Raw genomic sequence first — 15,054 nt, 5'->3', positions numbered from 1 at the left:
TCACTCTTCCTGAGCACTCTCTGCCTTGTCTTTCTGCCTGCTGCCTGTCTCACTCTTCCTGAGCACTCTCTGCCTTGTCTTTGTGCCTATCTGTAAACCAGAGACAAACTCGAACTAATTATTTGTTTTGCCTTCTTTCTTTCTTTTTCTTTTTTGTCTTTCTTTTCCTTATTGGCCTCTGGGAAACTTTTCTTTTTTCCCCCCCAAACTGATGTAATCTAGGAATCAACACAACAGTAGCCGAGCTTTTCTTTGTATCGCTCAAAACAAATTGCGCAGAAAAAAATGCCCATAGTTAGAGGTCTGCATAGTTTTTGTGTTTCAATTTGTTACCTTCTCTATGTGTGGCTCACCCTTTTTTTTGTGTATGTGCTGTTTCAGTGAAGAAAAGTGATGTTTTCGACGAGGAGACCATGGCTGTGGTCAAGCAAGAACTCCTGGCCCTGACAGAGGTGGCCCAGCTTGACCTGACCCATGGATCTCTTAACGCCACATTCCATGGACAGGTAATTTCTTCCCATTGGCACTAGAGGTTTTTATACAGTCGCACTTGCTCTCTGTATAAGACAATCACTAGTACAAACGGTTGCATCCTTTTTCTCTCCTTGCCACCCCCCTTTTATACTGACTATGTGTGAGACTTACACCTGTCTAAGGCGGCCACTTTTCTCCTCATCAATGGGTAGCCGACTGTATTTTAAAATTTAAAGAAAAACCCACCTATATTCATAGCTGTCAATCAATTTGTAAATGACATGTTACATTCTACTGAAAAGTATGTCAAAATGTTGCTGTTCTGGAATTGAAATTTTGAGATTTTATACACATGAAAACTGAATTAAAGCTATTTTGTAAATGTAAGACTAAGACATTACCTATCTACGCTTTGCATCTGTCTTGAAGAAATGTGATGATGGGACCAGATGTGGTTTGTAACACAAGACTGATAGAATTTGTCCTAGTTTTTGACTGTTTTGCTACAACTCGGCCACAAGGCTTGGATTCATTTACTTTTTTTTTTCTGTGAAGGTTCTTGTCCTGTATACATGTGCCAGCGTTCACCTATTCTTTACTGGAAAACATTAATTTACTACCTCCTCACATGAATAATGGTAGTCTTGGACAGGTCTTATGAAATGAGAAGGAAGACCTTTATTTTCAGTTGAGCGCATGTAAAGTGCTTGATCTTCAGTTACTTCAGCTTTTGTGGCTGGTTGTTTTGGATTTTGGCATACTTGTGAACATTTTAAATTTGAATCTGAAAGAAAATGTTTTTCACACCTTTCCTGAAATATTTTACACCTGTTCAATGACCTGAGAGAGAACCGAGTGCTCCACTTTTGAAATTGTCTGCTCTGTTTCTTATAGTGCTTTGCACCTGAGAAGTGATGGACATGCAAAACTTTTCTTCAAATGCCCATGCCTATATGTTTCTTATTGCTTTGTCATAAAAACCATTCATTTCTCTTTAAAAGTTTTGGTTGATAAAGTAAGGTTTCTGAAGAGTGAGGAAATTGTTTTTGCATTTAGGTGCCTTTGGCGTTCTTCCCAGCTGCTTTTGCATTCCCTCTCTAATCAAATGCCCGTCCCTTAGTATTTACAATGGAAGGTCGAACATAGTGTTTAGTAGCAAGAGAGGTCAAATAAGGGTCTATCTATCTCCTTTGATCTTGCTTGGACTGTGCGCTTTGTCAGATGTTCAAGGTCACAATATCTTTATGCCTCAGATGTTTGAGGTCTCAAGATATTGAGAATGGTCTTGATATGTACCATTTCAATGTGGAGGTGGATATTAGCCTGATTGTGTTATCTTCTGGGTGATAATCATTATCTATGTGTTTGGCCATAATCATTGTCTGTGTGTTGAACACTATAGAGCTTTTTTAACCTTTATTTTGAGAAAACTAGACTGAGTGTAACATATTTTTTTTTGTCTTGCAGATTGTTGGTCGGAGAGTTTCCAAAGGAGGAAATACCCAGTCCCTTGTAGAGTTCCGTCCAAGCAATGTGTAAGTGAAATGGCTAACTGCTATTGAGTTGAGATGTTTTAAAGGGGATGGAAGGATTGTTGTTTATAAATATATTGTAAAGCACATAGAGCTTGCTGTGGAGAGGGGTTATGCTACTTAGTGTTATTATTATAAATCTTTCTGCTATTGTTGGAAGATTCCTGAGGTTTTTTTGTTTTCATATATGTGTAAGTGAACAGAATCTAGTTGCTTCACTTGGTATTCATGCATGTATTTTAAATTTATTAATATAAACGCAATGAGGTTATTATTTCCATATTTAAATGCTAGAATCTGGAATGAGTGATTAACCGATATTTGATGTTGCCATTTTTTGTGCTCAGCCCAATATGTTTTTGTCTTTGTGGGGATTTATGAGTGTTCTGCAATTTAACAGGGAGATGTACTTTTTGTTGACAAACTGCACCATTTTATAAAGTATCTTGATGTGAAAGTGTTTGGATTTTTTAAAAAACCAGTACCGGTGTCTGTAGTGTTAGTGTAGCGGTCAGACGCTTTGCTGCTGTGCACAGGAAACCTGAGTTTGATTCCTGAGTAGAACAAATTTTTATTGAGTATCTTTGCTCGGATGTTGTATCCCTGTCAGCCTGGGTTGGGCCTGATATGCAGGGTTGGAAGCCTGCCTTGTAAATTATATAAATTGTGTTGAAGGCATTTTTATATGAAACAATGCAAATAGGCTTGCTAAATTTCATTCTATTGACTTCATATTCTTGGGAGATTTTGCCTGATGTTTTGTGTTCACTGCTTTGATTTTGATTCTCTTTGTCTTGCGTATTCACAGACTGGAGGAAAAGTGGTTGCCAGAAACAGAGGCAGCCTGCATTTCCGACATCTCCATCCCAGTGTACCATTTACCGCACGACACTGTGACTAACCTCCACAGCAGCCTGTACCGCAGGCATCGCTTCCGCAAGCACCGACGGAAATAAAGAGGCAGCAGCTCTACACCCCAGCCCCCAGCTCCCCGCACCGTCCACCACCAGCGTATAACAACAGTCATCGTCGTCGTCATTGTCATCAGTCCCCATCTTTCATAGCTGCAACCTTTGCTTAGTGAAGTCACCACCGTCATCACATCTGCCCCCCACCCACCCAACGTTGTGATCTAGGAAGAGGACACTCGTTACTCATGTGTCTTCTACTTAGTGTCTCCTCTCTCAGTGATGACAACGGACTTCTGGAAAGAATGCCTTATCCAGCTGTTTTAGTACACACTGATTATTATGGAGTTTGTACTTTGGTTGCTTGAGGAAGGGACTTGGTTGCTGTGTGCATGTGTGTTAACAAAGAAGTAAGAATGGTGGTATTTGTGGTTAGGTGTTTTTACCTTCAGTTTGTTTGCTAACCAACTTGCTGAGTATTTTGATAGGTCCAAGAGTCACTCAAGCCTTGCTTTTTTTTCCTGTTGGGATGAACAATACTTTTAAAGAGTATTTTAACCTTTCTCTCTGTTTTCTGTGACTGAATTTAGAACAAAATTGATCTTTACAAGGCACTTGTTCCATCACCCCTATGGAGTAAATATGTTTGTTTGCTGACCTGTCCCACGTACATCAGTGATCACTGCCTTGTTCTGGCGTCTCCTCTTTTTATGGAGAAGGCCTACCTCAGTACTGGTGAAGTTATCTTATACAGTATCTTTAAATCATATGCTGTGTTTGCACAAAGCGAATAACTTATTTTTACCGATTCATGTATACCGGTACTTTGTGGTGCTCTGTTCCACATGGTGTTGAAAGATCCCGGTTTACTGCCAAATGGAGGCCACTGGCCCGGTCAGTTCTCTAGACTAGAGGGTCACAAGACCAATACCTCTGTGCCCCCGTGCTAACCTCATAATTTTTGTGTGACAAAACTTATTGCCATTGTGACTTTGCATACTAGCCAGTTTTTTCACTCGCACAACTTGAACAGATTTTTTAGTCTCTACAGCTCCAGTCATATAAATTGTCCTCACAAGTTTTCATTTCCCCCAGTTTTTGTTGAGTATATTTCCTTCACAGAGCTCCCGCCACTTCAAACCTAGTTGTGTATTTTTACCGTAATCTAGCCAATTGCTTGTCTTTCAAAAATACTAGCCAATTGTTTCTGAAATATATTCTACATGTAATCTTCTAAAACTCCATAGAAAAATAGTGGAGAAATTGTTTTTAATATCTGTAAGAAATTGCTGACACAATCAGTTTTCATCTGGGCATGAGGAGTCGAGGACTCCAGTTTTACCTGATCCTGTAAAGTGAGGGCTATTTGAACAGCCTGGAGCTGTGAGGGTTAAGAATTCTAACCTTTTAGAGGATTACATGTATTAATAAGCTTCTCATAGTATCTTCAAATTGACAATATCAAATGTCAACTGATATATATGTCTTGGTTGTAGAAGGCAGGAATAAAATGCTTGATCTGTGGTCTAAAAATAGCTCACAAAATGAAAAATTAATAACAATTATATCTTCATATGAACTTCATTGGCAAAATTTAAAAAAAAAACTTGTGAAACTTTTGTCTGAGTGAAATAAAAGTCAATTACCTTGATTATCATTCCTTGCTTCAAATTTGACCAAAAACATTCCCCACGAGGGCTCACTAATGTAACTAATAATGCCATCAAGGTCATATTACCGGTGCCATCTGCCCTAGAGGCAATGGGCATCATATTCTACAAATATATATGATTATGATATCTGAAAATATTAACAACGTTGTACTTAACCATCTGAGAGATTGAGCTGAACCTATTCTAATTAAGACTTCATTGTGTGCTAGTTGGTTTTTCTTGTTCTCTATAAAGTGTGCAAGATGCTGTATAAGTTTTTGTCCTCCGTTCTTTTTTTTCCAAAGGTTGCAATTCAAAAAGGGTCAGTTGTGACTCTTATCTGGCTCAGTATGATTTGGATGCCTTTATTTTCTTATGTCTTTAATCCAGAGTCAGGTTCAAAGTTGCACATTTTTTTTTCCTTCCCTTGTAACTCCACATTGTCCTCAAGAAGTAAAGAAAAAGGAACGGCTGGTTCTCAGTTGTTGTAAGAGAAAGTTGTGAGTTTTTACAAAGCTGGTGGGGACGAAATGAAACTCTAGATTTTGATGAGTTCAGCCTTGACATTTTCACTTTTGTAAAAGATATTCATGCCTCTCCAGTGTGCATCATATTTGTATGTAAGCATGTTTTTCTTTGATATAGTCCTGCTGCAGCCAAATGTATATAGAAATGCATTTTCTGCCAACGCTCGAAGTCTTAAACATTGATTTTACATTGCTAGATATTCACAGGTAAATTAAGGAATCTTTAGATGAAGTGGCAGTGCGACTATGACATCCTGCATTGCCACTTCTGAGATCGTAGAAGGTGTCAATGCTGCATGGTAGAGAAGTGATGAAACATTGTTCTTTTCTTCGTTTACTATCATTTTTGTTATGAAAAGTTACAGTCATAATGCCCATACAAAGTATAGTACTAAGTGAAAGATGTGACAAAAGTTACGGTCAGCGTCACATTATAAATGATGTTAAAGCAGTTTTGTACAAATTGTAAATGTTTTTGTCATCTGCCATTAGCTTAACAGTCAACAACGCGACTGGCTCCATGGCTGAGATTATTTGCTCACTGAATACTTTCTACTCTTATATGGTCAGAACTACTGTTGTTTTATGACCACTATAAATTATTTATCATATGGTAAGATCAGCTGAGGAGAGCAGCCTATGTAAGATAACTTAATTTTTACACTTAACCCAACATCAATGCAATAATGATAGAAATGGCATTACTGTTACTGCTTTATTTCATATCTTGTTATTCCATCCCTTACGGAGCCCTGAGCGAGCGTCACATGCCAAGCTCTTCAGATTGCGCACAGCCTCCTGATATTTCTTTGATATAATGACCATGTCAACTCTACAAACTATTGTCTGGATCAGTTATATCATCATGTACCACCACCATTTTCCAAGGAAAAAGGGGAGGGGGGGGGGGGCTGAACTTTTTTATGAACCTTCAGGAAGGTATGACAACTGAAAATCTCTTTCATATTTTTTTCTTCTTTTGAAGCCTAATTGAGGATATCAATATTCAATATTTTTTAGCCCATGGACTGAACTGGAACTGGCATAATTGCAGCTTCCTTGATGTTGTGACATTGACACGACACTACCTGTTGGATTTTTATTTGGGAGTGTGAATTTTGTTAATCCTCAGTGAATTAATGTCAATGAAGGTGTTGCACAGTAGTCTGAAAAGGGGAGGCTAGAATAATTTTTAACTAAATTTTCTGAGTGATTATGCTTCAGAAGTTTCAAATGCCTGTTCATTAACTTCTGTATAGGAAGATTACTGATGGGTTTGCACAGCATTATGATTTCATGTTTGAAGACTATGAGTTTGAATATAAACTTTGTTGCGAGGCAGGAGGCGAGATTAATTTTGTATGGTAGATAGGTGTTGTACACATGTGTGTGTGAGTGACTGAAAACTGTGGACATGTGCATGTTGATGATCAGTCTTGGTAGAGAATATGCCATGGCTTACAGGTTAGATGGAAGGTGGAGATTTACTTTATCAGTTTTTACAACTTGCTCAAGAATGAAATAAAGTGGCAATGATGGCTCTATGCACACAATGACCCTGAGAAGAAGACTTGTCTATGTTGAGAATGTCCAGCAGTAAGTTTTGTAGCTACTCCTTGGTGGAAAGAGTTGCTGTTGGGGTCCATCTGACTCAAATTTTAGTGATGGCCCTCTTGATGAAATTAATTGTTTGATGATCGCAATACAGGTAGGCTACTGTTTGCTGTTGATCTACTAAATTATAGATTTGTGAGGTGCCCCAGAATGTAATACCTTTGTGAAACTGAAGCAGTCTTTGTTCTGGGCTGAGTTTTAGAATGTCTGGTTGCCTTTGTATGCATAATGAAGATTGAGGCAAGATGTGCCATCCATTTTTGGATTTGGCATTGTTGCTGATTTTGTAATATTTTTTTTTTGTTGGGGGGGGGGGGGTTGTGTTACGGATGTATGCTATGTTTTGTTGACCGATTTAGCTCCCAGTCCCCCCTACCTATGATGACATCAGTGCTCCTTTGACAACTTCTGCTACCATTGCTGTGTGTAGCGCTGGAGGTTTACTGGCAAGCGTTACTCCTGTGACGTATGTCATGTGCCATGTGTATACTCGTATACTGTGTGCAGGCTCATGACCATGCATGTAAGCTGGATGGGAGATGACAGCCTTTTGTAGAAAGGATCAATGACTTGAGGCCAGTGTTGTGCTTGAAAGAGATGATTACTTCAGTATCTGTATGTCTTGATGGAGACACCTCTGTTCTAGCCTGACCTAAAGAACAAATGTAGCATAGTTTTCAATGCACCCAAGATTAATGCTCAAAGAAGTCAAGAATGAAGTCCTTCCCGAGGCTGTCTCCTCAGGACCTTGGTTTGTCATTCAGTTCAGCATCAACATTCGTTGTGTATTTCTGTGTGGTTTCTTTTTGCTGAGTGATGGTGTGACTGTCATAGCGTGAAAAGTGAGGTGTGAAGTGAAGACTAACTTTTTGTTTTCTGTGTAGTTTGGGTGACGCCTGGAGGCGCTCTGATGTGAGGAGGGAGATCAGCTGTGTAGGGGTCAGAGGTGATGACTCTCCTTGCCTTGGTCTTTACTTTTGATGTGGTGAGGGCAGTAGAACCCATCAAATGCACACAGTGAGTCTATGTGCACCAGCTATATGTGTTGTTGATGTGTTGTTGCTTTTGTATTTGGTATGTCATGATTGAAAGCATTTTTTTGGGGTGGAAAGCACCTTCACTCTGCATTCTTATTTCCAGTATGCCCCCATTTCCCGCTGGCAATGCCTCCCTTGTGTATCATATCGAGATGTTATACCTATATATCTATATTATTATTATACAATATATTCATATATTTATTGTGGAAACTTGGCAGTGGCTGAGTGATTGTACACCTGTGAAAATGTTCCTGTTTGCTGTTTTTATATGTGTGACTGATAAAATGTGGTAACTACAAAGTATTAAATGCATCAAAATATTCCGTGTGGTGGGCATTGCGACCCAGCCGCCCAAAGAGATGTGTATAGCTTCCAGCTGGTTTTAGGAGTGTGGTAGTTCTTAAATCTCATAATAGAAAATAGCAAGCTGTACTATTTGTAAGATACAATTCTAATTGAAGGAGGACTTTTTTGTTCTCACCTGAGTAAAGGTAATAGCAAATTGCCTTTTTTGATAGATATAACAAATTTTGTTTTAGTGTTCAGGGTTTCCATAATATATTTTTTTTTAATGAAAAGGCTGGAGTCTTGTTTTAAACCAGAGACAACATTTGACACCAAAATGGCAACTGTCATTTTGAGCATTTTGGTTTCAACTGAAGGAAAAGCTGACCTGTAAGTTTGCTTTGTACATTCTCATACATACATTGAGTCAATTTATGATTGGACTCTTTAATCATTTATCTTTTCTTTTTTTTTTCAACAATTCTGTAGCACCTTAAGTGCTAGCAACTTGCTGCTCCAGGTGTCTTTCGTAACATCGCTGATGCTGTTCATCAAGGTTTATCTTTCCTTTGAGGAAATGGATGTAGAACTCAGTGATATGATCCTTACCCATGAACACATGTGATAAATGAATACTGAAATCTCTATTGAATTTGCATATTTACCTTTTTTTTTTACTTGTAAAAGTGAAGATAAAAGAAAAGAAATAAAATAAAATGTAAATGAAGAATCTTTTTTATCTTTTAAAAAAAAAATGATGTTTTTTGTTTTTTGTAAGCAGCATAAACTGTTGAAGACATTTTATGTATTTGGTCCTGAGCTATGCTGCAGGAACAAGCAAACTTTCTTAAAATGTGTTTCACTGAAATGTTATAAGCAGCAATGGAAATGACTGTTCTGTTTCTGTTATGTTTCTGCTTTAATCAATGCATTATAGGAACGTTTTTAAAAAAAATATACATTGCACAAAAACATGTCTATTGGTCAAAGTGAATGCTATGTTTGATCTAGATTTTGGTGGAAGGCAGCCGCTCCCAATTAGTGCATTGTGTTGGCACTTCATTTTCTTTTTAGTGCTTCTACAGACACAGCGATGCTAAAACTTTAGCTGGATAACGCTGGCCAGCGGCATAAGCATTATAAATACTGATTCTTTTGTTATGTTACAGTAGAAGGGAACAAAGAATGAGATTTTTTTTTTGCTGTGGCATTGTCTACCGTTTAGTATGTAAGTTTTTACTTAAATAGAGGTTCTTTCGACCTGTGCATTATCAGAGATGTGAGACTTTGAAAGTGCGTGGCTGGTTTCTCTCAGTTGATATATTTTTATTCCAATGTAATTACATGTCTGAAAATTGAAAAAGCATGTCTGTGTGAGCTGGAAAGATGGGAAGGCCTGCCACGGGGAATTTTACTTCCTCTGTGCAGGGCTACAGCTTTGCTGCTTCACTTATTGTCTTTGCGTTGCCTTGTTTGTTGTCGCAGTGCCCAGATTTGTGTGTAATTGTTTGCATTTATTTCTGGTTCCGTGATATATTTTTGTTTCTTTCTGGGCTTTTTTTTTGTTTTGTTTTTTTACATTTCTTTGCCCAAACCATCACTTTAACGAGCAAGACTGATTGTTATAGCTCTTCAAGTCGATCTTTGTGACCGTTTGAAAGTGAACATGACTGTTAACTTTTTACCTTTTGAGAGAAGAGGTTTGGGTAACATTGTTTCCTTGTTGCTACTTTGAAAGTTGTTACCACTTGGAGAGTCTTTGCTAACAACAGTGTTAGCTTTTGAGTGAAGTAGTTTTTGTTGTAGTTTTTGCTTATTTGTTTTTGTTTTATTTTTATTAATTTTTTTTTTCAAAGGGGGTACCAAATTTCATGTTCAATGTACATTTTTATGTGTCGGTGTATTTTAGTTAATGTATAGATTTGAAGCTTTCTCTACCTCAGTTTGCACAGGTGTAAGGAAAATATTATCACTGCAGACTAGTGAGCGCAGACATAATTTATGCAAGTGTCCGTGAGTGATCAGATGCTCAGCCAGGTCTTTTGTACGGAGGCTCTGACAGTTTTGGAGGGGCGGGAGGAAATTTTTAAGGTACTGACATATCAACGTCAAGGCAGGAAGTCTTGGACATTCCTTCAGGCTGCTGTCACTGTCAACTGTGACTTGATTATTAATTGCTCATCACACAGTGCCTAGATTATTTGCAGGTGAAGAGAGGGCATGAACAGAAGCAAGTGACGTAACTACCATTTTCATTCATTTTCCTACCTGTTACTGTTAACAGTTTTTCCCCCTCAGCACACAGCGTGCTGCTCAGATTGTTCAGACTACACCATTTTACAATTTTGTAGTAGTTCTTTGGACCCGATGTTGACTGATGTCTCGAATGTGCGACTTGTCCATCTTTGAGTCATCCATGCTTTTCTATGAGCCCAAAAGACAAGTAGTTTAAAGAAACATTCACATGTGTCATGAGAGAATGCTGATTCTTTTCGGGCAAGAAAGGCTAAGGAAGTTCAGAGATCAACTTTGTATTCAGCTTAGGTTGAAGTTGATTCTGTGGGGTTGGAAGGAAGTTTAGCATAATGTTTCTCTATTACCTGTAAAAGTGTTTCTTTAAGTTTACTATTGGTACAAAAGAAACTACAGTTCAGCATAATGTATCCTTAATGTTTTTGGTTTTTGTATAGCATTGAGATTTATTTTATCTATCCTGAATAGTTAGTGTAGTCTTACATGAATGGTAAAGTTTATTCTAAAGTCCCTGAGATTCTATTAACTGCTGGTTACAAAGGTATCCAAGCTTTTCTTGGCCTTTGGAAGTGTGAGCTCACATCTATGCTGGAGATACACTTAAGGTTTTCTCAGCCTTTGTGACAATGCTGCCTTCCATTAATGTTGGAGGCTCTAGGATGTTGTGCTAGCCTGAGGAGACACAGTATGTTTGTAAGTTTATGTCCCTCACAGTGAGGTTATTTTATGCCCTATGTTAACTCTTTATAGCTTGTAAATTTTATAGTTTGAGTTTTTTTCAAGCCCTATTTTTTTACTGCAATGCAGTCTCTTAGAACCTCACATTGATGTTCCATTGACTTCTTATTAATATTGCTTTAAAGCATCTATCATGACACTGTAGCAACTCACTTCAAAAGACCTGGCTTTGCTTCTGTTCAGGTGTGCAAGGTTTGTCTGCCCTTGTCCTGGCTTCTTTTGGTCATGAAAGAAAACAGGCCAGTGGGTATTGGACATTCTCATGTATCGAAATGCAGCACCAGCTTGTGTTCCCAGCATTGTTGGGGACAAGATGGATGAGAAGAAATTGTGAACATGTACTGATTATTATGCATGTGTGTGTGGAGAGCTTGTCATCTGGGTGTATGCGTTCTTGTCTAAGGTTTTTCCATGGCTGCGTTACGATTGTGTTTGTCATTATCATGCCGTCTTTGGATTGCTAAGATTTTTGTGGCAGTCTGACGAATTTACATGTGTTTGCAGGTTTCTGTTTGTAGTCTTTTATGAATTTTCAATTCTGCATTCTGCAGCAGAGTGATTTTTTGTCTGTCTGAGTCCTTGTTTGCATCGTTCTGTCAGAAGGGAGGAGGCTGGCATCTCTGGTGGAGCTGTGGGTGGTTGGAGGGGGACACTTGTAGTTCCTACTTATTTTCTTTTCTTTCCCCTCTGTTGTAGTGTATATATATGTCTGTCTGTCTTGCATTTTCCCAGCACTTAATGGCTGTCATTGTGTTGATGTGCTTCTCTTTGCTCAAATAAAACAAAAGCAAATTGATAATATAGCAGTTAGGTTCTTTTTAGTTGCTTGTAGAAGACTTGAGTTCAATTCCCACACGTTCACGCTATTTTATAGTGTATTTCCGTCTGTATGTTGGGATGCTACTTATGGTTGATTGGAGTTGGAGGATGACACTGGTAGGTCCTACTTCTTTACTTTTCCTCAGTACTATATGATCAATTTTTGTGCTGATGTGCTTCTTTAAACACAAACACAAAGAATATGCTACATCACACTCAACCTGGGTTAGCCTCGACAAACAGGTTTAAAGCAGCCCACCTCCAAAATGATCTAGATTGTGTCGGTGGGGACGTGAATAGAGTACACCATTTTCAGTAGAGAGCTGAGAGCTGTCTCATGCTGGGCTTGCCTCTCCTGACCTCAGATCTGGTACTGCCAGGTCCCTGTACCTCCATTTTGTGGTGCCAGTACCTCCATCTGGTTTGAGCCCTCAGTACCTCCAACTTGTGCCAGTACCTCCACCTTGTGGTGCCTACTCTCAGTACCTCCATCTTGTGGTGCCAATACCTCCAACTTGTGGTGCCAATACCTCCATCTTGTGGTGCCTACTCTCAGTACCTCCAACTTGTAGTTCCTGTACCTTCGTCTTGTGGTGCCAGCTCTCAGTACCTTCATCTTGTGGTGCCAGCTCTCAGTACCTCCATCTTGTGGTGCCAGCTCTCAGTACCTTCATCTTGTGGTGCCAGCTCTCAGTACCTTTATCTTGTGGTGCCAGCTCTCAGTACCTCCATCTTGTGGTGCCAGCTCTCTGTGGTGCCAGCTCTCAGTACCTCCAACTTGTGGTGCCAATACCTCCAACTTGTGGTGCCAGCTCTCAGTACCTCCAACTTGCGGTGCCGGCTCTCTTGACCTAGGTTCTTTTGGTGCCAATACCCCCATCTCGTGATGCCGGCCATCGGTTCCTCCATCTTTTGGTACCAGTACCTCCATCTTTTGGTGCCAGTACCTCCAACTTGTGGCACCAGCTCTCTTCACAAAGTTCCCTCAAGATGACAGGCCACTGCACTACGCTGTTTTGCTTACATGGGTGGATGTACCTCTCTTTCCAAGTGATGATAATATATGTAAGCTGCAAACCACGTAGCCTACCTGCCTTCTTTATTCCAATGTGGCCATGTGGTTTTCAAGTCTCTTTGATGTATGGAGTGTATGTGTGTCTAAATGTGTTTGTTGATTATGACGATTATGTTTTTTTATGTTTCAATATTATTTTAAGTTTTCACCTTTTGATAGACATTTTAAGGCTACCGCTGAATTGTCAAATGTTTTTACTTTGACTTATTGTGCTGCGTAATTTGTATTTTCTTTTACTCTTCAGTTCTTGTCGTTTAAATGTTTGGCATTGTAGTTTATAACAAACTAGTTTTGTACAAAAATATTTCAAAGCTAAAAAAATACAATTTTTCCATTCTTCAGTGTGTTTGTTTTAATTGTTTTATGATCAAGCTGCTCTCTTCTCTATTGTGTCTATGGGAGGCCATGGGTATGCCTTTCTCACTTAGATATAAAGATAAAACAGTAATGACTTACATTCTTTGGTTTTACAATTTGGGTGACCGACCAGTACTTTGATGTGGTCAGCTCCTTTGACTTGCTTTGTGGGTGGTTGATGGGTGCTGTGGTGTGGTTTGCTCTATCTATAGTCCTTATCTCTCTTTGTCTTTGTATGTTACTTTCTAGCAACTTCAGGACTGTTATGTCGGAACAACATAGAGGAAAGTGCTGCGTTTTCTTTCCTCATCCTTAATATCGTCATTTTCCTCTACTTCTTTTGTATGATCGTCACTCTCTTGTGAACTGCTATTCCCGGGGTGCCTTGATAGTCGAAGAAGACTTTCTGTTGTTGAGGCTAGAGAGGTGAGCAGGGTAAGCCCGATTCCCCGTTCGGATTTCTCTGTTGACATCCACCCCTTGGCGCTCATATGACCCTTTGCAGTTTCGAGTCCAGTAAAACCTTAATAAAACTAACTTTTCCTTGTTGCACGCAGCAAACACATGAGATTTAATTTCCATGTTTTCTTGTAATCTAGTATGTCTGTCCATCTGCCATGGGATGCTGTATCCCCCACTTTGCTCGAGTAGCCCAGAGCTGAAGCAGCCTGCGACCTTAATGACCTAAATTGTGTTGACTTTTATTAAAAGTATAAAACATTTACCCGTATTGCAAGTAAAACAACCACTTACTTGTCTCTCCCACAGGTAAGGTTTAGATGATTTGTTGAGTATCTCACCAGCGCCTGTGGTGGAGTGGGTGGGTGTTTGATTCGCGTGTGGGAATTATTTTTATTGCGTATTTCGATCTTTTTACTGGGGCATTGTATATCTCACAGTTCTCAGCCCAGGTCGGTGGGTGGTTGGCAGGTGCTCTGGTGTGGTTTGTTCCTTTCCTATCAGACATCTCTCGTCTGTAGTCTGTATCTACCCCCTTTTTTGTTTTTTACGCTCTTGTAACAATCTTCTGCACTCATGTGACCTTATTGCGTTGTAAGTGCGGTAGAACATTTACTAAAACAAAAAACAAAAGCTTAGGTCGGGCCTGACAACAGGTAGGGCCGAATACCGCTTATTAACTAAATTATCTCCACAGGGGTGTTATACACCTTCATCAAGAAAAAGATAAACAAGTTTAGATCGAGTAGCTGTGCTGGAAGGCTTTTCGCCACTCTGCTTTGGTTGGTCCTGTAGGCATTTCAGTGAAATTTTCAAACTTCTCCGAGGGCACTAAAATTTAGATTTTATTGAAATTGAAAAGAGCATGGCTTTCTGTTTTCAGAACTTAAAAAAATTTTTTCGCTATCTTTGTTAGTTTAGAAGAAGCTACCGTTTTTGTGAATCAATTTTCGCCCTGATTCGGCCAAATTTTTGCACTGCATTTTGTGCCGCCAAAACTCGAAATTTTGCTTCTCAACGTCATAAAATCCTTAATAATAGTTGTATCGTGACCATTGAGATATCATTTTGTTTGCTGTTTTATGTAGAATCAATATATATAAAAATAAGTCAAGTACATTAAGAGTAAAATTCTATTTACCATTTAATTACGTCATAATCGTGACGTCGGGAGTCCAATGCCTATTATCCCAAAAAAGAAACGGGCACACTTTCCATTATAATAATGGTCCGATTTTCAAAAGAAAAACGTCACTCATTTTGTTTTAAAGAGTTCTGTAACTTGCTATTGGGTAAAAATGATTAAAACTGAAAGCCGTTT

The 15,054-nt window shown here is 39.0% G+C and overlaps 2 protein-coding genes across 2 annotated transcripts in view; both read left to right on the top strand.

Moving 5' to 3' along the window:
• Positions 1–6,649, top strand: part of LOC101863429 (serine-rich adhesin for platelets) — an 83,633-nt gene extending 76,984 nt beyond the window's left edge. Inside the window, exons 3-5 of the mRNA XM_005097080.3 lie at positions 382–506; positions 1,942–2,009; positions 2,815–6,649. Coding sequence (XP_005097137.2) covers positions 382–506; positions 1,942–2,009; positions 2,815–2,962 — 341 coding nt within the window. The 3' untranslated portion in view covers positions 2,963–6,649. The remainder of the gene's footprint in view (positions 1–381; positions 507–1,941; positions 2,010–2,814) is intronic.
• LOC118477583 lies at positions 5,340–13,258 on the top strand. The gene is made up of 4 exons (XM_035969439.1): positions 5,340–5,392; positions 7,215–7,230; positions 12,173–12,608; positions 12,644–13,258. Exons 1-4 carry the CDS (start codon positions 5,340–5,342, stop codon positions 12,727–12,729), a joined length of 591 nt encoding a protein of 196 aa, XP_035825332.1. The 3' UTR covers positions 12,730–13,258.
• Positions 13,259–15,054: the final 1,796 nt, after the last annotated feature.

Source organism: Aplysia californica, unplaced genomic scaffold (genome assembly GCF_000002075.1).
Source record: "Aplysia californica isolate F4 #8 unplaced genomic scaffold, AplCal3.0 scaffold00146, whole genome shotgun sequence".
NCBI lineage: Eukaryota > Metazoa > Mollusca > Gastropoda > Aplysiida > Aplysiidae > Aplysia > Aplysia californica.
Note: the sequence above shows the minus strand (reverse complement) of the source record. Positions and strands in the feature narration are given on the sequence as shown.